Source organism: Macrobrachium rosenbergii, chromosome 12, assembly GCF_040412425.1.
Source record: "Macrobrachium rosenbergii isolate ZJJX-2024 chromosome 12, ASM4041242v1, whole genome shotgun sequence".
Lineage (NCBI taxonomy): Eukaryota > Metazoa > Arthropoda > Malacostraca > Decapoda > Palaemonidae > Macrobrachium > Macrobrachium rosenbergii.
This window is the reverse complement of record NC_089752.1, coordinates 13343923-13366612: the sequence shown is the minus strand read 5'-3', so window position 1 is coordinate 13366612 and position 22690 is coordinate 13343923. Positions and strand designations below refer to the sequence as shown.

Genomic DNA, 22690 nt, shown 5'->3' with positions numbered 1-22690 from the left:
GAAATTAGATAAACTAACTTTTAAATGAAATTAAAGTTACTGTATTTTCATTTAAAAGTTAGCTTAATACACATTTCCTAAAAAAAAGAAATAAATGGTTAACAAGAATATAGAGTGTGTGACTCTCTCCCCATTCCACCAATCTGTTTTTAGAAGTCTTCTCAACCTCGTTTTAAAAAAACTTCTTTATTCTATCTCTTTTCTCTTTGTTCTGAAATGCTCTTTAATCTCTATGTTTTAGAACAGTGCATTTACAGTTTGTAAATGTACAGGTAAAATTAGACTAATATAAAATTATTTACTGTAAGGTTAAAGACATACAGAAACAGTGCTATAATATATGTAGGTTGGCTAACTTCAAACGAGAGAGAGAGAGAGAGAGAGAGAGAGAGAGAGAGAGAGAGAGAGAGAGAGAGAGAGAGAGAGAGAGAGAGATAACAGTTGTCCTCATTTAAGAGAGTGAAATTTTTTGTGAATTATTACGGACACACACACACACACACAGAATTATAAGAAACATTTGACCACTGCTCAGCAGTGCTCCCCTTCTTGTCATGTTAAATGACATGTCTGACAGCTTTTGCCTTCGACCTTCTTACAAAAGACGAGGGAAGAATTTGTTTGTTTAAATAGGAATTTTGTAATTACAGTTTTATTATTATTATTATTATTATTATTATTATTATTATTATTATTATTATTATTATTATTATTTAATTTTATTAATCTTATTAATATTTGAAAATTAGTACTTATTATTAGGTAAAAAGTTTATTTATCATGCAAATAAACATGCCTGTATACATGTATCTTAAAAATTCTCTCATCTCACTAAAAGAGAGAGAGAGAAATTATTACTTTTAATAATATTTAATGTTATTGAATTTACACATAAAAGCTTGAAAACTTCTAAATTACATAAAAAATTAAACATAAACACTTTTGCAGGGTTTCTCAGTGTTTGCAAATGTTTGTGTGTATGTGAAAAACTCGTGTATGACCATTAGTGAGGTTCCAGTGAAAAATTCGTATGTCTGTGAATTCGTGCAACTCGAATCGCGCAAGTTCGGGTTATGGCTGTACACACACACAGTGGACCCCTGCTATATTACAGTTCAGCATTCGTATCTTCAGTTAATTGCGGATTTTCTGTGGAACATATCTCCAATTATATTGCGGAAAGTTCCCTATTTCTTTGAGTTTTTCTTAGAGTAAATTTGCTAATTATTTTCATGTTATTTCTGTGGATAAGTACATTTCTATGATAAAAAAATTATTTACCAATTTTCAAATAATATTAATGTAAGCACAGCAAAATATCAATAAAATGTATCATGATAAAGTAAAATCCCTCAAAATCACAAAACAGTCGTTTTCCTGATTCATTTTACCGATATAAACATACCACAGTTCACTACCCCCCCCCTCTCTCTCCCTCTCTCTCTCTCTCTCTCTTTCAGTACTGTGCATATCCTTTAATGAAATATGAAATAATGTATCATGAAGATAAAAATATGAAACTAAAACTCCAAGAAGTTCATGATGCATACGAATGAGTGCATGCATACATGTGTACATGCTACAATGATTTACTAATTTTCAAATAGTGATATTAATGTAAACACAGCAAAATATCATTAAAATATTATTTCACTTACAGAATTCATTTATATTGTATTATGTTGATGTATTGTCAGCGTAATATGTTTAAAAAGAAAATCGTCCAGCCATTTGTAATGTTACCGTTCTCAGAATCAGCTGATTGAGCCTACTACCTCAGTTCTCTCTCTCTCGCTCTCTCTCTCTCTCTCAATACTGTACATATCCTTTAATGAAATATGAATTAATCTATCATAAACATAAAAATATGAAACTAAACTCCGAGAAGTTCACAACGCATACGAGTGCATGCATATGTATGTACTTGTTACAATGATTTACTAATTTTCAAATAATGTAAACAGCAAAATTTCAATAAAATGTTATTCCAATTACAGAATCCATTCATACTGTATTATTATATTGATCGATTATCATCGTAATATATATAAAAAAACAGTCTTCCCGACATTTGTAATGTTTACGTTCTCAGATTCAGTTGATTGAGCCTACTACCAAAAGAATTAGGAGAAAAATTTTTAGTTGCTAGAAGAAACGAATGTATTAATGGAATTATTGATTTTAATTTTGTACTTAAAAGTAAAACTGGTATACAAAGGTAAACCAACATACTTTATGTTAAAGTAAAATCCCTGAAAATCACAAAACATCTATTTTCCTGATTTTTTTATTGCTATAAACATACCTCAGTTCTCTCTCTCTCTCTCAGTATTGTACATATTACACTAGTAATCATATTAATACTATTTGAAAATTAATACCTGTACATATATAATTGCAAAAATTCCGTGAATAGCGAGTGTCAGCAAAAGAAAAAATCCACAAATGTGTAAGTTTTTCCCACAAGTAATTTATAGACAGGTTCACAGAAAATTCTTTGCAAATCTGGTCGACTGTATATTATATATATATATATATATATATATATATATATATATATATACATATATATATATATATATATATATATATGTATATATATATATATTAATCTATATATATATATATATATGTATATATGTATAATATACTGTATATATAATATATATATATACAGTAAACCCTCGTGTTTAGCAGGGGGATGAATTGCACACCTCCTACCTAATAGCTAAAATCCGTGAATACTTAAAACCCTCTAAAAACACTTAGAACACTATTTTGATAGTTTAATCACAAGAAAAACCCCTCTAAAAATGCTTAGTACCTTAGTATTTAATAGTTTTATCTCAAAAGTGCATTTAGTCATGAAAATGATATGAAAATACAGTAATCAGTGAATATTTCTCAGTGAAAAATACCAATGAATAGGCAATTTCCCATGAGTAATGGATAGAACCGTTCCACAGAGGAAACCGTGAATACGTGAGCCAGCAATCGTGAGAACGCTAATATTGTGGTTAACTGTATGGTATATATATATATATATATATATATATATATATATATATATATATATATATATATATATATATATATATATATATATATATATATATATATATATATATATATATATATATATATATATATATATATATATATATGTATATATATATATATATATATATATATATATATATATATATATATATATATATATATATATATATATACACACACACACACACACACACACACACACACACACACAGCGCTATCACTCCTGTTTTTCACGGTTCACTTTTTCTTCACTTCATTTTGTTGCAGACTCTATGGAACATATCTTCAATGTCTCTGTGGGAACTTTCACCAATTCACAGATTTTTTCTATGGACAGTATCTCTAAAATTATCAATAATTGTTTTTTTTTTTTGTAGAACAACACTATTTAGTCACTAATTACTGTATTTTTTCATATTGTGTTCGTGACTAAATACTGATTTTTATATGTACGATTTACTGTGCATTTGTTAAGCTCATTTCAAGTTGGGTCTCTCTCTCTCTCTCTCTCTCTCTCTCTCTCTCTCTCTCTCTCTCTCTCTCTCTCTCTCTCTCTCTCTCTCTCTCTCTCTCTCTCTATAATGTAAGATGTATTTGAAATTATATTATTGTAAAGTGTTTTTGGATGATAGAACGTATGGTACAGTATTTAAAATATTCAATAATTATTTCAATTTTATTTTCCAGTAAAAGCAGACTGTAGAATAAAGTGAAAACAATCAGAAATATTTTAAATATTGTAAAATATCTTCATCCAAAACACTTTTACAGTAACATCATTTCAAATACATCTTATTTTACCCTTTAAAGAGAGGAGAGAGAAGAATTTTTCATACACCTGTTATGCTCAGTCAATTGCCCAACCTGGAATGAGCTTAACAGATCATTACAGTATAAGTATTAATTGTAAAATAATTTTATCATAAAAATCAGTATTTAGTCACGAACACAATATGAAAAATACAGTAATTAGTGAATAAACAGTGTCACTCAATGAAAAAAGCTGACTAATGGTAATTTTAATTGTTTTAACAATATAGAGAAAACAGGATGACTTCAATACTATGAAAACAGCTGTGTAAGCTTACAGGGAGTAACTTGATTAGTTGTCAAAACATTCTTAAGACAGATTTATTTAATTTGTATTAAAAGATTTATTTAGTTTGTTTTAAACATTTTATAAGATATTTTTCTGTGTTTACATTAATATATATATATTAAGATTAGTAAATCATTGTTATACAGTAAGCATTTTAGGGGCCGGATGTACATAAGAGTAACAGTTGTAAAAGGGTACTAATCTAAGATGACTTAGGGTGTTTTGGGATGAGGGTTTGATAGTGTTTTAGTATGATGATTTAAGGTATATTTTTGTTTGAACTACTTAATTAGGCAGTGAACTTTTAAAATAGACAGTTATAAGCATTTTAGTTTAAAGGTACAGGGTATTTGGCAGTTATAAAGCCTTTTAGAGGGGATTTGCATTTCTGCATATATATATATATATATATATATATATATATATATATATATATATATATATATATATATAAGATAAAATCCCTGAAGGAAACGGAAACACTGAGTGCTCATGAGGCCTTTCGACGCTATGTCCTTTACTTAGCAGACTGAAGAAATATAGTATGTTTACAAAGAAAAGCTCATATAAATGACAGATGGAGATTATAAAGAAAACATGGTGCCTGGAATCCAACACAATTGGAAGAATTAGTAGAACTGCAAAACAGGATTAAATATTTAGAGGTTTTTACAAAGGATTAGGGATAAACTGTTCCAGAGCAGGGACAGGACAATTAAGATTATACAGGTTCGCGACTGACCACCTAAAAATTTTTTTAGTACAACAACACAATAATTCTTTTTTTAAACAATGATAACTTTTTGCAAGATGAACATTTTACAAATAAAAAATTATATTAAACGCATCGGATATATAGAAAATATATATCAAGTAGCTAACTTGTAATTGTCAGTGATTTTATCTTTAGGTCATTCTTGAACATTTTTCTAATACAGGGGTCCAAATAATACATGCCAGGCTAGATTAAAATTACAACTGGCGTAAGCTGACAGATAGCGACTCAATAGATTTCTTGAAGAGAAATCTTTCGATCTGGCAATCACTGAACTTTCAGTCCAATTTTATCCTGTGAGAGTTTTTCACTTAAATGAATGAATATAGCATTGGATGCTTGTCAGTTTTGACTGAATATTTATGTTGCTTAACACGTACATGTAAAACTGCTAGATTGGCCAATATAAAAGAGGGGCAATCAAACATGGAATTTTATATTTATTTGTTGTTTTCTTTAGGACTATTTTGAGTGTGTTATTATAAGAAAAAAAACGAGGTTTACATTAAAAGGTTTTAACAATGATTTTATGTTTTCAAAACCACTAAAATAAGGCAAGCTAAGAATGTTTCTAGGGTTTTCATTCTTCATGTTTACTTCACTATAAAAACTTTTGTGGGCTTTGTTATAACAAATATCTAGTATATGTGAAGGATAACATAAATCATCCCTATTTTTCTTATGTATTCAATTTCTTTTATCAAATACTGGGACTGACATTACAAGGCTCAGAAAACATAGAGGAAAAAATTGATATTTTGATGTTGAGGTGATGGCCTGAATAAAAATGGACATAAGTTAAGTTGTTGGTTGGTTCCTGTAAATACTGAATTTTCATTGAAAATGGTTCTCATGTATTAAAACATCTAAGAAAGGGAGGCAATTGTCTTTTTCTAATTCTAACGTAAACTTAATGGATGGTACCTGGTTATTCAAATTATAGAGTAAATCATTACATCAATACCAGCAGAGCAAAACAGCTAAAATATCGTCAACATACCTATACCACTTTAAAGGAGTATAAATGATATTATTAGTATATATCGTTTTCAAAGTAATTCCATGTACAAGATTTGAGAGGTGGGGATAAAGGTTGCCCATTGCCATACCAAATATTTGTTGGTAAAATGCACCATTGAATATAAACACAATCTGGAAATGCACAACCTAGTGAGAGAAATGATATGACTTACAGGTAGAGGTAATTCGTGATGGATTACTTCATTATAAGATACTCTAAAATAGAATCTATAGGGACTTTAGTAAAAGAGAACAAACGTCAAAAATAACGAATCTATCAGTGGGGGCAAAGTGATTTTTTTAATTTATCAACTAAATCTAGACTATTATATACGTGAGAATCTGAGATAGTTCAAATACTTGACAAAGAGTTTGGTAATATATTTTGGTTATATGATATTGAACCAACAGTACTGATAATAGGCCGCATAAGTTGTTTTCTATCTTTGACCTGTTTTTACTAATCCGTACAAGTAGGGTAGCAGAGAAATTTTATCGACAACTGACCTAATAGTTCTTTTTTATCTTTAAGGATTTTTTTTCACTGTGCTGTTGAAACTTTTATGACTTGATCGGTATTTTTGTTAGTTTTTTGTATGTCGTATCATCATCCAGTAGGGCTTGCATACATGATATGTAGTCAACTGTATCTAAAATTACAATACTATTCGATTTATCAGCTTTTGATGTGGATTGTATTGTCTTTTTAGTCGTGGTCGCTTTTCTTATAGCGAGCAGGGGAAATTGCTTTCATGCCTGGTCATTCGCAGCTCCATAAATGATACCTTTAACTATATCAATATGATTCCTCAAAATCATATTGATATAGTTAAAGGTATCATTTATGGAGCTGCAAATGTTAGGCATGAAAGCAATTTCCCTTTCATGCCTAACATTCTCAGCTCCATAAATGATACGTTTTAACTATATCAATATGATTCCTCAAAATCATATTGATATAGTTAAAGGTATCATTTATGGAGCTGCAAATAATGTTAGCATGAAAGTTATTCCCTCTCATGCCTAATATTTGCAGCTCCCATAAATGATACTTTAACTATATCAATATGATTCCTCAAAATCATATTGATATAGTTAAAGGTATCATTTATGGAGCTGCGAAATGTTAGGCATGAGAGGGAATAGCTAATGTTTAACATTTTAGCTCCATAAATGATACCTTTAACTATATCAATATGATTTTGAGGAATCATATTGATATAGTTAAAGGTATCATTTATGGAGCTGCGAATGTTAGGCATGAAAGCAATTTCCCTTTCATGTCTAACATTTGCAGCTCCATAAATGATACCTTTAACTATATCAATATGATTCCTCAAAATCATATTGATATAGTTAAAGGTATTATTTATGGAGCTGCGAATGTTAGGCATGAAAGCAATTTCCCTGCTCGCTATAAAAAAAGCTTGACCGACCTTAAAAAAGACAATACAATCCATATATTTTCTATATATCCATATGTTTAATATAATTTTTTATTTGTAAAAATGTTCATCTTGCAAAAAGTTATTATTGTTAAAAGAAAAAAAAAGGAGAATTATTGTGTTGTACTAAAAAAATTTGTAGGTGGTTAGTCACGAACCTGTATATTCTTTTAATTGTCCTGTCCCTGCTCCTGAATGGTTGATCCTAATCCTTTGTAAAAACCTCTTAAATATTTAATCCTGTTTTGGCAGTTCTACTAATTCTTCAATTGTGTTGGATTCCAGGTACATAAGTTTCCTTTATAATCCCCATCTGTCATTTATATGAGCTTTCTTTGTAAACATACTTTATATTTCTTCAGTCTGCTAAGTAAAGGACATAGTCGAAAGGCCTCCAGAGCACTCCAGTGTTTCTGTTTCCTTCGTGGATTTTATCTTTATTTATATATTCATCACGTTCCATATTTTCGTGATTCAGTTATACATACATATATATATATATATATATATATATATATATTAACTTTATCACATACACAATTGTTCTGTGTATTAGTAGAATTACTAATAGGACTTTTTCTGAATAAATACTCATTAGATACCATCCAGTTTGAATGAGGTCCTGGTAGTAATGTATATATATATACAGGCAGTCCCCGGTTAACGGCGATCTGGTTTTACGGCACTTGTCTAGCGATGAAAATCAACAATTTTCAGCGCCAAAAATCACCGGTTTCCGCCTATCGGTGCCAATAACGCATACCTAACAGAGGCGCCGATTACTAAAAATTGGTGCTTTTTGTTCCAATAAGCCCCGAAAATCACTGATTTTTGGTTAGCAGCAATTTTTGGTTATCATCACACCCTCAGAACAGAACCCCTGCATAAATCGGGGACTTTCTACATATATATATATATATATATATATATATATATATATATATATATATATATATATATATATATATATATATATATATATATATATATATATATATATATATATATATATATATTATATATATATGTGTGTGTGTGTGTGTGGATATACACACATATAAATAAAAGATAAAATCCATGAAGGAAACGGAAACTGGAGTGCTGTGAGGTTTTCGACACTATGTCCTTTACTTAGCAGACTGAAGAAATATAAAAGTATGTTTACAAAGAAAGCTCATATAAATGACAGATGGGGATTATAAAGAAACATATGTACCTGGAATCCAACACAATTGAAAGATTAGTAGAACTGCCAAAACAGATTAAATATTTAAGATGTTTTACAAAAGATTAGGTCAACACGTTCAGGAGCAGGGACAGGACAATTAAAAGATTATGCAGGTTTCGTGACTGATCACCTAAAAATTTTTAGTACAACACAATAATTCTCTTTTTCTTTTTTTTTAAACAATAATAACTTTTTGCAAGATGAACATTTTTACAAATAAACAATTATATTAAACATACGGATATATAGAAAATATATATCAAGTAGCTAACTTGTAATTAAGTCAGTGATTTTATCTTTTAAGTCATTCTTGAACATTTTTCTAATACAGGGGTCCAAATAATACATGCCAGGGCTAAGATTAAAATTACAACTGGAAGTAAGCTGGATAATAGCGGATTCCAATAGATTTCTTGAAGAGAAATCTTTCGATCTGGCAATCATTGAACTTTCAGTCCAATTTATCCTGTGAGAGTTTTCACTTAAATGAATGAATATAGCATTGGATGCTTGTCCAGTTTTGACTGAATACTTATGTTGCTTAATACATACATCTAAAACTTTGCTAGATTGGCCAATATAAAAAGAGGGGCAATCCAAACATGGAATTTTATATATTATGTTGTTGTTTTCTTTAGGGCTATTTTTTATTAACATTCTTTTGAGTGTGTTATTATAAGAAAAAACGAGGTTTACATTAAAAGGTTTTAACAATGAAAACATAAAATCATCGTTAAAACCTTTTAATGTAAACCTCATTTTTTCTTATAATAACACACTCAAAAGAATGTTAATAAAAAATAGCCCTAAAGAAAACAACAACATATTATATGAAATTCCATGTTTGGATTGCCCCTCTTTTTATATTGGCTGATCTAGCAAAGATTTAGATGTACGTATTAAGCAACATAAGTATTCAGTCAAAACTGGACAAGCATCCAATGCTATATTCATTCATTTAAGTGAAAACTCTACAGGATAAATTGGTCTTGAAAGTTCAGTGATTGCCAGATAAAAGATTTCTCTTCAAGAAATCTATTGAGTCCGCTATTATCCAGCTTACTTCCAGTTGTAATTTTAATCTTAGCCCTGGCATGTATTATTTGGACCCTGTATTAGAAAAAAATGTTCAAGAATAATCTAAAAGATAAAATCACTGACTTAATTACAAGTTAGCTATTTGATATATATTTTCTATATATCCGTATGTTTAATATAATTTTTATTTGTAAAATGTTCATCTTGCAAAAAGTTATTATTGTTTACAAAAAAGAGAATTATTGTGTTGTGCTAAAAATTTTTAGGTGGTCAGTCATGAACCTGTATAATCTTTTAATTGTTCTGTCCCTGCTCCTGAACGGGTTGATCCTAATCCTTTGTAAAAACTCTTAAATATTTAATCCTGTTTTGGCAGTTCTACTAATTCTTCAATTGTGTTGGATTCCAGGTACATATGTTTCCTTTATAATCCTCATCTGTCATTTATATGAGCTTTCTTTGTAAACATACTTTTATATTTCTTCAGTCTGCTAAGTAAATGACATAGTGTCGAAAGGCCTCGCAACACTCCAGTGTTTCCGTTTCCTTCGTGGATTTTATCTTTATTTATATATTCATCACGTTCCATATTTTCATGATTCAGTTATACATATACACATATATATACATATATATATGTATATATATACATAGATATATAGATATATACATATATATATATAATATACTGTATATGTGTATATGGATTTCATTCCATTGCATTACTGTCCTCATTAAATCTTTTCTTTTTTAGATTTATTGCAAGTCCCATCTTTCCAGTTGTATGATGCAATCTGTGAACTTTTTATATGATCTGGGGTAGTAACCCCAGCATTCCTGAAAGCTCTTTTTTCTCTGGTATATCTAGCATTTTATACCTAGAAATTCGTGCAACAATGGAATTTCACCGGGTGACACGGGGCCTTCCTCAGAAATAGATTTTTCCTTTGTCAAAATCCCTTTTTTATTGATCAGCTTGCTGTAAACTGGAAGTATTGCTCACTGTAAATTTTGATATGCGATGATAACATAAGAGTAAAGGAGATAGAATTCATAGCATTTATAACAGTACTAATTGTTAGGTTTGGCTAATGAATATCTTCTTTATTTTACAATAAAAATGTTTACAGAAATTCTTGTAAACTAAGAGTTATTGTATTATTGTTTATTGTCATATGATCTCTAACACCATAATTTGATTTCAAGCTTAGACATATTTTCCAAAAAGCATTGTTACATGAAGTACTGGCACTTTTTGTTTGTAAAGAAGTTTTTTAAAAATATAGTGTTATAAGAATGATGTATAATAAATTAATGTTGTGAAATATTGGTAAATTACTACGATAAAATAATGGTATAAGAATGCTTGTACAATCTAAATATTTGGGAATTGCTTCTGCAGCATAGCCCTTAATTTCATATTTCTGTTTATTCCAGCAAGAATTTTGTGTAGCTAATTTCCCGTTTGTGGCTGGTCCCCATACTTTTCAGGTGGAGTATGATTCTGGACGCCTTTCTCGTTTACCTCTGCAATCATTATCATCTGCGTCTCCAGTTGTTTTGGTACGAAGAGATGACTCTCGAAGAAAAGTTTTACACAATTGCGTGTCACTTGTTGCATTTTCATATTGTATGTGGAGATTGTATTTGTTATATAAATAGGAACATGAACACTATTCCATTAGAATGTAGGTAATTAGATAATAAAGTTTATCATTGTAAATGGGATGTTTAGAGCCTATAAGTATTTATTAGAATATATTTTTAATTGATGTACTCACCTTAGTGTATGATGATTCATGTGTTATTAAAAAACTTTATGTCGAGACTTTTATGTTATGACATTTAGAGAATGATTCCATACCTTGATTTCATGAAAAGGAAATATAGAAAAACTCAGGGCATACAACTGTTGTAAGTTATTTAGCACTTACTGATTTTTCAGTACGATCATGAATTTTTACTTAAAAGAGTATATTAATTTGTGAAGGGCTAACACATCAAGAATATGGCTTAATTGATTTTATATTGCTCACTTGAATGCATATCAGGAATTAGCTTATATTGTAGTATGGTATTTCTAAAATATTCTGCATTTAGGATATTATTCATTGACTAGTTGCATGCCAGGGTAAAATACTTTCTGATTTTGTTAACTAAACCGGAATATTTACATTATTTTGTTAAGATCTATGTTGAGTAATGCCTGTCGTATATTGCATAAATTTACTGTAGTATGATATTTGTATATATAAGAGTTATAATCAAGAATTGTTAGAAAACAAACTGCGATATTTATTAGTGGGAAAGGTAAAAAATTTGGTAAAGTATATAGGTTTGCTAGTCTTTCACAACATTAGCTATTCATTCCTGTGTATGTGTATACAGTATCTTATTACTTGTTCTGTGGCAACTTTTCTTTCTTCCACTTCCAGGTTTTTTACTCCTGTATGAAACTGAAGTTTTAACATGTCAGGGTTTAATGAGACATCCATTTTTGCTAATAGGAATTAAATGAGAATATTGTGTGTAGAAGAATTTTTTTAAGAATTAGCTAATATGTAGAATGACAACTACTGAGCACATAATAGTTGCAGTAGTTGCTTCTTTTTATTTGAATATTCACAGTTCTGGTATTTTGTTATATCTTGAATTTTCACATTGTTATTTAAGAAGCATGAATATTATTTTGTCAGGTCTGTTCTTTGTTGACACTGTCATGGAAACATGGTGCAAAAGTAAGTACTGTTCTTGATTATTGTTAGGCTTTTGAATAGCACAACTACTGAAGGAACCTTTGGCTCTGAAACTATGTTTAATCATAAATATAATAGTTTGTTATATTATAATATAATAAAGGTTGCTCTGCATAAAAAAGGGATAGGAAGAAAAAGGGAGCTGGAAATGAGCATCATAGCATATGAGAAGATAACATTTGCAGCTGTGATACATTTCTTTATTTTCTATTGGTTATAGAGTTATTTTGGAGCATACAAAACATATATGTTTAACACACTGAAATACAAATGGCGTAGCTTTTCAAGGGAATACTGTAGGTACTGCAGCCAGCTTTTGTACATGATATTTTAAACTTGTTTGTAAAAAAAAGTATATTTTTTGTGTGCTTTTTCTAATAGTTCAATTCACATATATTTTATCTTGTAGCCTTGATTGTGTGAAGGGCACATTACCAAACAAGGAAAAAATATAATCACTTTATCTTTAGGGACTGTTTGAAATGGTTTATGGTACTCTGATGGTAGTTATACAAGCTAAAATTTTTAAAATCCAACTGCTTAAGAAATGCAGACTTTTCAGTTTGTGGAGAATCTCTATGGGGGCTGATGGTCTTATTTGCCATAAACCCCTGAAGATCAGCTATTAGGAGATACATTTTGCACTTGGTGGCTATTGTGACTAGCTTTAGGAATGCCCAAAGTAAGCAAAATATCTCTTTCCCTCTCTCTCTCTCACACACACACACACACACACACACACACACACACACACACACACACACACACATACACACAAAATAAAAAAAAATATATGCATATATAAATGTGGCATTCCCACTTGTTAGCTGTACTCATTATTATTATTATTATTATTATTATTATTATTATTATTATTATTATTATTATTATTATTATTATTATTGTAAACAGTAGTCCCTCTGTTTATCAGACCTCTCCTGATTGAATCTGTGACTTGCCAGTCACTTTGTCATGATGGTAGGCCATGTTTTTAAAATATAATGCCCATAAAGCTCCTAAATTGAACAATATGTCCAGTGTTCAGGTTAGCTTAGGCTAGAGGTTATTTGAAGTTATTGTTGGCTGTGTGATAAGATGGTTGTTCGGTGTAAGCTATACTGTAGGGTCTATGTTAGAAGGCTACATCCCCAAAGCATCTGATAAGCTGAGGGGTACTGTAATTCAACCATATTAGACTCATTGAAGTCACTTGAAAGATTGTTCATAAATGGGAGTGGAAAATTTGGAACAAGGTGAAGTTAAAGACGTTTTGACAACTCAATAAGAATACACAAAAGGGATTCAGTAAAATGTAAAATCTAGAACTATTGCAGTTGCCAGCTGAAGGAATACTGAAAGAATCCTTTGTACATTTACAATGTTCTTCCCAAGACTCATTGGAAGCAATATTCCTTTATGGTGTATTAGTGTGTAAATATACAACACATTTTTTGTAACAATCGTAGAGATCGTTTATGTGATTCATAGGCTTCAAGTTAATAGAATTCTATTTGTGAAAAGAAAACAGTTTAGGAAAGGAATGAGAATGGATTAGGTGAAATGTAATAGATAAAAAATATAATTTCTTAAAAATAAATTAATTTTTTCAGACAAACCAGTTACACATAATTAGCCTGCATTTATGGTCTTTGGATGCCCCAACACTTCTTTGTTATGAGGCAAAAGAAGAGTTTACATATAGATTCTTGAGTCCCCATCAGCTAATTGGCCTGCCAATTAAAAGAAATTGGTGTGGGGAGATGGAACCAGGAATTTTGTATCAAAATAATTTGTATGTGCAAAAATACTTATTTTGTTTTTTGAGTACAGTATTAGATTTATTTCGCCACCACAATTCCATTACTTACATTTACCACCAGTCATAATTTAGGTGGGAAGGATTGAGCTGAACACCCCAGGATTCATAGTTTGGGACATGTAGGATCCATTTGAGAGTTTTTGGGATTGAGATAAGCAATTGAACCCATAGGTTACTCCTAGAAATTACCAAACACCAGGAGAATCTTTCTTGGAGGATCTAAAATGGGAAATGGGAAAGCCAAGGTAAAAATAGTGAGTCTACTGACTTTAGAACCTTAGCTGAAGTATAAACAACCTGTCCTGCTGCTGCTGTAGTTCCTAATGAGTATGATCCTGACTACCTGTTTCTACTATCCCTAAGGTAAAAGTTTACAAAATTTGTTTGGCCTCTCTATGTATCTACATTAAAACCAAGTTGACATCAAGATTTTATATAAGGTAAAGAAGTAGGTATCTTGTGCTGCTTTGCCATCGGGCACATTACTCTCTGCCCTTAAGATAAATTGCCTGAAACACTGAGAAAACATATTCATTGTCATTTGTTTCTTGAAATGTCCTGTCAAAAGGAGTCAGCTGGATATACCTTTCTGGCAGCCTTTGTTTCTTTGAAGATAAATAAGAATTTCTCTGACTGGATAAAGAAAGTCCTCTTCAACTTTGGTATGGGGTAAGAGAGATGGATTGGCATAGGGCACAGTGGATCTAAGGTTTGTGTTTTTGCTATAAAGTCAGCTACTAAGGAAAATGTACTGATTTCCATTCCTTGGAATTTTGCTTGGTAATGGTTGAGTGTCCAAACTCTGTAAAGATTGGAGATAGTCTCTGCTGCTCCTGCTGGAAACCTTTTCCCTGAGGTTGTTAGATAACCTCCATGCATGAATATCTAACAATTCCAGGTTTTTGTGAAATCAGTGAAAGTAAGGACTGTGTAGAAACCTCTGCTACTGGAGATGTCCTCCGGAAGATAAAGAATATTAGCAAACCATTTTTGCTATTCTGGATAGTTGCCAGTAGAGTCAATAACAAATCTCTTGATTCCTTTGGCATACATGTTAGGACATGTATCTTCCAGGTTGCTTGATCCACAAGAGTAGGGAGTTATATTAAGATCTCCTCTTGAGGTTAATTGGAAATAAGTCACCCAAGAGTGCTCCACAGTACCCATAGAACCTTTTGGACAGTGGATGTAATGACCATTCCAAGAGGGGATAGAACTTGATCCCTTTTGTTGAGACAACATTTTCACAATGAAAAATTTTGAGTGCCAGATGACATAGGGTTTCCAAACTCATGGCCTTTTGGTTTTTAGATATGCTGTGGTAGTCACATTGGCCATCATTCTTCTGTCTTGCCTCTCACATGAAGAGCAAAGGTTTGAAGACCAGAGTATACTGCTTTCACCACTAAATAGTTGTCTGGACATTTGTTCTGAAGTCCCTGCTGCTTAGAAATTTAGGGGATGGGCTCCCCACCTTCGGTTTGACTTGTCTGTAAAAAGTAGAATCTCTTAAGAAGGAGGTCCATAGGCACTCCTGTCCTGTATCACCAAGGAAATTCCTTTCAGACATTGCCCAATATGGTGACTGGTCGGCTGTCTGACTGATTTCTTGTTGCTCAAGACCTGGTGTGCCAGTTTCTCCAGTGAGATGATGTATCAGAGATTGCTACATTTTGGCAATTGGGTCCAGTTTATGTTGAAATTTCTGCCTGTCAAATAAACAGGGCCTCAGACATGTCACATCCATCTCTATGTAAGTTATTTACATCAATTCAAAATTTGACCACTTTCAGTTGACCTTGGCCTGGAGAATGCAATAAGGGTGCTGATAAAGTTCTGTTGGTGATGATGCCATCAAAAGTGAGTTGTCAAAACTTCTGAGGAACCTATTCCATTCTTGGGCACTCCTGCTGCTACAGGTGCAAGATTCCTGCAAAAACTTGAGGGGTGATGGCTTGTCCAAAACAGTTCTGTGAGCTGGAAGATCTTCTCTCCAGAGAAAAAACAAAAAAAAAAAAACTTCTTGGGAGCATGATGGACTGGAACATGGAAATGAGAGCACTGAACTGGAACTGCTGTCTCTGAAAACTGGTGGAGTTGTCCAATAACACTTAGGTTGTTTACTTAACATCCACCACACCTTTGAGTCTTTGTGAAGTAAAAAGGGTGGGAGAGTTTCCTCTAGATATGGAAGTCATTAATCCTCTCGTTAACCAAGGCTTAGCTCCATCTAGTGACAAGCTCATCAGAATTTCGAGATGAGCTCCACCGGTAAAAAGAGTTGGTGAGATAGAACATCCCTCCTTTTCATCCCCTTCCCTGGAAACGTGATGTTGAAATGGCCACCTTTTCTGCAAACGTTATTTTCTTTTGTAGCAAGACTGGGCTGGTCACTGATAACATTTCTGCTGACACATTCTGGTATCTGGTATTAGATTCTATGAGTTGGATAGAACACTTTCAATTACTGATGACAGCTTTAGTTAGAGTAAAATCCAGTTTGTTTGACTTCTTCACCATCTCCAGAAACAGGTCTTTTCTGTAAAACATTTGGTTGTATGAGAGAGAGAGAGGGGACCAAAGTTTGACTAAAAGAAGCTGTCTGCTTCGTAGCCTTTGAGATTATCTTTAACTCTTTTGAGAAACCCAAGCTGTTGATGCTTGCCCCATGAAAAAAATCAGGTTAAGAGGAAAAGAAAGGTACATTGGGTTAGGGCTTCAGTACTTGAAGGTTGTTGTCGTGCTTGCGTGGAACATCTGGATATCTTGTAAATTTTGCTTAGCCTTGGGTCTGGGAGAGAGGAACATTTGGGAGACATTATGGGCTTGTTGTAGCCTTTACCAGTACCTTATTCTGCCAACTGTTTTCAGATATCATCCAGGTTATGTGTTATGGGAAAATTAAAGGAAAAGGAAGAGGATTCTTTTATTGTGCAATCTACCTTGGGTTCAGCTGCTGAGGCCACGTTTCGTGGTTTCCATATTCTTCAAACTGTAGATCCTACAGTTCCAGTTGAGGGTCTCAGCAAATGAGGCTTTATTTTGTCAGACCATTGGAGCCTTTCCAACGTTGTCATCATCAGCAATGTTTAAGATATGGATCCTTCCTGGGTTCTCCTCATATCTAGACCTCTTGGCCAAAGTGTCTGATCTCTTGGTACATAGTATCAGGTTTGTAGAAAGCTGTCTGTCTAGGGTCATGAAAACCTCTCTAATTCCAGGACTAGAGGTTTTTTCTGTGTTGGTCCTCTTTGAGGTTTCCATCTGTATCCAGATGCCATATAAGGCAACAACTTCACTTAAGGACAAAGAATTAGGAGACAAGAAATGGGCTAGACTTCTGAGCAATAGTCTATAAACTGTCCACCAGCAGGAGCTAGTTAAAGGCCTGTTATTTCATTCAGGTGTCTTGAAGTCAGATGCTATCGAGTGTGCTAACATCAGTATATATCAATATGTTGAAGGTTCCTCTGTAGAGTAGTAGACCAAGAGACTAAAGCTAAAGAGAAGCAAGCATCTGGTGTGGCACTCTTTCAATATCTTTTTTAAGACATCTTGCAAAGTAAAGGCTCCACTGGAAAGGCTACCACTCAGCGGGTAGGACAGATAAGATCAGGAAAACAAACCTGGCCAAAAAAGCAGCAATTTTATAATGAACAACGCAAAATATGAGGAAGCAAAAAATATAGGCAAGTACAAAGTTCAGAAGTACCAAATCCCAATCCACAGAAAACTGCAGGTATACAGCAAATGAGAAATACACCAGAAGTACAAAATTAGGCATAAATAGTAACCCAAGTAATTGAGGTCTTTAAACAAGAACTTAATAACTGTTTCTAAATGCTTTAGGCATGGAAAATCGATGAGCAAAGATCTAGAAAATTCACTGAGTAGTGCATAGCATCACATACATGAAAAGTGAACCATAAACTGTGTGGGACTTAGGGATTCATATGCATGTGCTCATGGTATCTTCTATGGTCTGTCAAGAAAAGACAAATGTCTGGGGCATTCAAAAATCATGAATGGACTAATTATAAGTACCAGGAAACAGGTGCATGGTAGTATTACATTCTTTCATGGTGATGAGCATCACCATTATTTCTAAGGAAAACTGTTCTATAGTTTCACAACAAACTGTCTGGTAATTTGCATTGTGGCTTGTGGTGCCTGAGCAGAATCAGGTGCTGCCTCTGTGAAATAAGTAGTGCATGTTACTTCAAGAGACGTAAAAACTAAGATTGGATACCTAGTACTGTATAAATAGCGAAAAGAATTAAGAATGAAATACACTACATTTATTTGAAATATGTACGTTTGGTATATGAAATTTCTTGATCACACAAGTTATCAGTGGTGTTAAACATAAAAAAAAAATTTATTTTGCAATAGATTAAGTTTAGGAATAGACACAGTTGGCATGTACTTGTGCTTCATTATGCCCACATATTTTTATTCCATAATGATTTTAACGGTCTTCATTTGGTAATCTTGTGGAAAAAGAACCAGTGGGATAATACAAAATGAGGATCTGTATGTATTCATTGATCATTCTTTAAAGTGTACAAAAGTTTTTGGGGTGCCTCAACTTGTTCTAAGATTTTTTTTATCACTGATTTTCCATATCCACAAATCCACAATTACTTTAATCCCTCTCCTTTTATTTTACTGTCTTAAAATTTTTCTTTACATTGTCTATTTTGTAAGCTTCAGGTAATTGGGGGTTACTATTCCAATCAGTTTGAATAAATGTTGATTAGTAAATTCCTGTATATTATGTGTATTTTCATCAAAAGTGCAAATGCAATTACATTATGGTGGATGTTACACTACATATGTAACAAGAAAATATTTCATCTGCCTAAGAAAAGCAATCTTATGTAGAATATCAATATAGTATTTTATTTTTTATTCTCGTATTCATTTATCTACAAAGAAATCCTTTTTACACTGAATGCTAACTTATGAAAGTTTAAGAGGGGGTTTTAGCAATTAAATCATGATTGTCCTTCACTTGAGAAGCAACTTTGAATATTTTTAGCCCAATCAGACTTCAAAGGATTGCAACTGAAGGTTTACTGTTAATTATTTTTTATTGTCCAGTATTTTTAAAGTTTTAAAGAAAATTCATTTTCATTACATTAATGAGAACTGAAGAATTTGACAGGTGAGACAATTATTGGATCCTTTTTCAGATTGGCAAGCACGATCAGAGTTGATAGACAAAGAAAGAGAAATTCAAGATTGGTTACAAAGAACAGAAAAGGGGTGAGAGTAAAGGAAGGAGAAATACAAAGAGTTTAATCGTTGGCAAAAACATAGATAGAAAAGGTAAATTAGAGAAATTTGTTGATGAGTATGACGAGAGAATGGACCCTGCGGAATACTGCTAGAAATGGTGAAGGGAGTAGTTGCTGTACTGTTGACATCATGTAGAAAGTATTTTGGTAAAAAAACAGAAATTAGCTTACATAGAAAAGGAGCTAAGCTATGAGCAGGAAATTTTTAACAGAGCCTTGTCTGGCTCTTGTTAATACCTTGGAGGTACCAAATCAAAGGTCAAAGATTATAAAAAATGACCAAACATCATATAGACAGGAAAGATCCTCAATAGATCTTTCCTTGCAGAATCTTTAAAGTGAGTGAAAAGAAGAGGTTTGGATTCCAGATGATGCAGGAATTGTGAGCTGAGTAAAGTTTAAAAAATTTACCATTAGCATTAGTTATGCGATTATTTGTTCTCTTTTGGAGGGGCTGAGCCAGTGCATATTTCCAAGAAGGGTAAGTGTAGAATTTAACAAGGAAAGTGAAAAATATAAGACCAAAATCAATAGGCAGTCCCGTTATCGGTGATCGGATTTTACGGTGCTTGTCTAGCGACGACAATAACTGGATTTTCTATGCCATTATACGCTGATCTCTGGTTATCATTGCTAATCTCCTCCTAACAGCGGTTATCGTTGCAGATATCCAGTCATTGGTGCCAATAAATGCTGTTATTGCTGATTTTCGGTTATCATCACACTGTCGGGAACGGAATCCCCACCGATAACCAGGGACTGCCGTATATAGTATTGTATTGTGAGGAATTATTTCAGTACATTACTCAATTCATATGATGCGTTGTGTTTATGCATACCACTCCTTCCATTAGATAATTGACATAAAATGAGAAATGATTGTCGTATCTTTCAAATGAGATTTGTATCATAGTTTTCCATAATTACCTTCACAGAATTTAATGAACTCATGAACTGTTTATTGAAAAACATGAATTACAGCAATAAAAGGAACCACAGCTAAATGGCACATTAGGTATGATGAAGTCTGACCTGTCACTTCAGTTCAGAAATTTTTTATTTTTTTTTGCAGGTAAATAGTCAGCTACTTATTGTTTACTAGAATAAAATAAAATATACCTACGTAAGGTAAAAAATATTTAAAGAGAGATTCATAAATTATTAAGTTCAAAGTTTTTTAGGTCATGGAGGAATGCATTATATTTGAACTTGTTCTAAGAGTGTTAATGGACTTCTATTTTATATTTCCATATTTCAAGCTTTGTTTGTTCATGTTGTTGTTTCTGAACAATCTAACAGGCTAAGTTCTTCTATATTTATTATAATATGGAAATGAAAATCACTAGCGTTCTCTGTAGCGCAACTTTAGCAGAAATTTTCTGTTGCCCGTGATATAAATTTTTATTATATAAAAACCCATTTTAGCTGAGTTAGTTTAGTATTGGTGGATTGCTGTACTGTAGCCTGGAGAAAGTTTTGTAAGCATATACAGTACTGTATATAAAAATGAAGCAGAATTTCTATAACCAATTGTCAGTAGATCATTGTTGTCCTCTGTAAGCATTTACAGGTTTTGTCTTTTTCTCTACTGTGGTCTTGTTACCAGAAATTCCTGCTGTAAAAAAACTGGAATTTAAAAGCATATTTCACATCTTTTACCAGTCAGTTTAATTCAAAATGAAATATGTGCTTGCATGTTTGATGTGAAATGAAATGAGACAAGCTCATTATATTTGACACTTGTTTTTGCATAAAATGGAGAATGCCACTAAAAAACCCAGACATATTTATACTGGATGGTTGCTTTGTATCATCCAGACTACAATATGCTAACAATATTTTATTCTATTATGTATTTTTCCTCTCTTCCTTGTTTTTTTCTTCCACCCACCATCAGATAGTGAATGGAAAATTACCTCAAGAGCAAGACTGCTGAGGGGTTAACATCTCTTTGAGTCATATTCCTTCTAGTAAAACATTACATTTCATGCATTATAAACTTCTTTATGGTCTTTCTTATTCCTTGGCATCCCAATAAAAGGAGTAGGTGGAAGTCTTTTTCATGCATTTCCTTTTGCTGTTACTAATTGATTTTTTGTAATCTTAGCTTCGAAGGAGAAAGGTCAGTCTGTTCTAAACTTGTCTCCTGCTGAAGACAATTTCTGTTCTCTGCCAGTAAGTTTTATAACTTGTCTCACTTCAGGCCCATTACTTGAATATAGACCATTTGGCACAGCACATGAAATCCCTGACACATATTTCCACATTAGAAGAAAAACCCAAGCAGATCAGGGAGGTTAACTGAACCACTGTGGATCTACAGACTTTTGGAATCATTCAGGATTAGCATTTTTGTTATAACCAGTTTTTATTTCATTTAATCTTGTTTCATACAATTTATTTTAATTGTGTCATTTTATTACAGTATATTCTTGGTGGTGCAATTAATAAGAATGATATGCTATTCAGTGAAACCTCAAAATAGATTAGTTAATAGCTTGGGCAGGTTGTCTTCACTGAATTGTAGATAGCTCATAAATTTTATTGAATTACTTCTCATTTACTATTTTAATTTGCAATTGCTGATCTCTTTGAGTTCTTTTATGCTTCCAAGTTGTTTCTGTGACTGCTTTCTGATGGCTTTTCAGGTCTTACTATTTGTATTGTAAGTGTTTGTTTAACAAGCAAAGTGTTGTTAGTTAGTTTTAGGCTTTTGGTTGCAAGATAGTAACTGATCATTCCTCCACCAACTGACTTTAGTATGCGTGCTATAATTTAATACTGTATTTAATATTAGCAATAATTGTCTGTGTGAAGTGATAAGTATTAATTAAGAACGGCTCAATGGCAAGTCCTTGTCTTTTTCATTCTTAGGTAAATTTAAGTTGGAGTGTTTATTTACTTGTTTTTCCTTAATTATTTTTAATGTATATGCAGTACATAGTGCAATGTACCATCAGAAATGAATTTAATCTCTTTTACAGAGTGTGAATATCAAGTGTATCTATTTTTATTTAATTTTCTGCCAAAAATAAGTTTGCATGCATCTTCACATTTTTATGTTACTGTATTGCAGTATACCTTTTATGAACTCATTACTTCTATATAACTAAAAGCCTTTTTCAGTGAGAGTTTTGTAAGTTTTATTAT

General features: G+C 32.1%; 1 protein-coding gene across 1 annotated transcript in view; it reads left to right on the top strand.

Annotated features, from left to right (window-relative positions):
• Positions 1-19151, top strand: part of Pmi (Transmembrane protein Pmi) — an 80089-nt gene extending 60938 nt beyond the window's left edge. The window contains exon 4 of the mRNA XM_067113532.1: positions 11157-19151. Within this exon, the coding sequence (XP_066969633.1) occupies positions 11157-11327 (171 nt within the window). The 3' untranslated portion in view covers positions 11328-19151. The remainder of the gene's footprint in view (positions 1-11156) is intronic.
• Positions 19152-22690: the final 3539 nt, after the last annotated feature.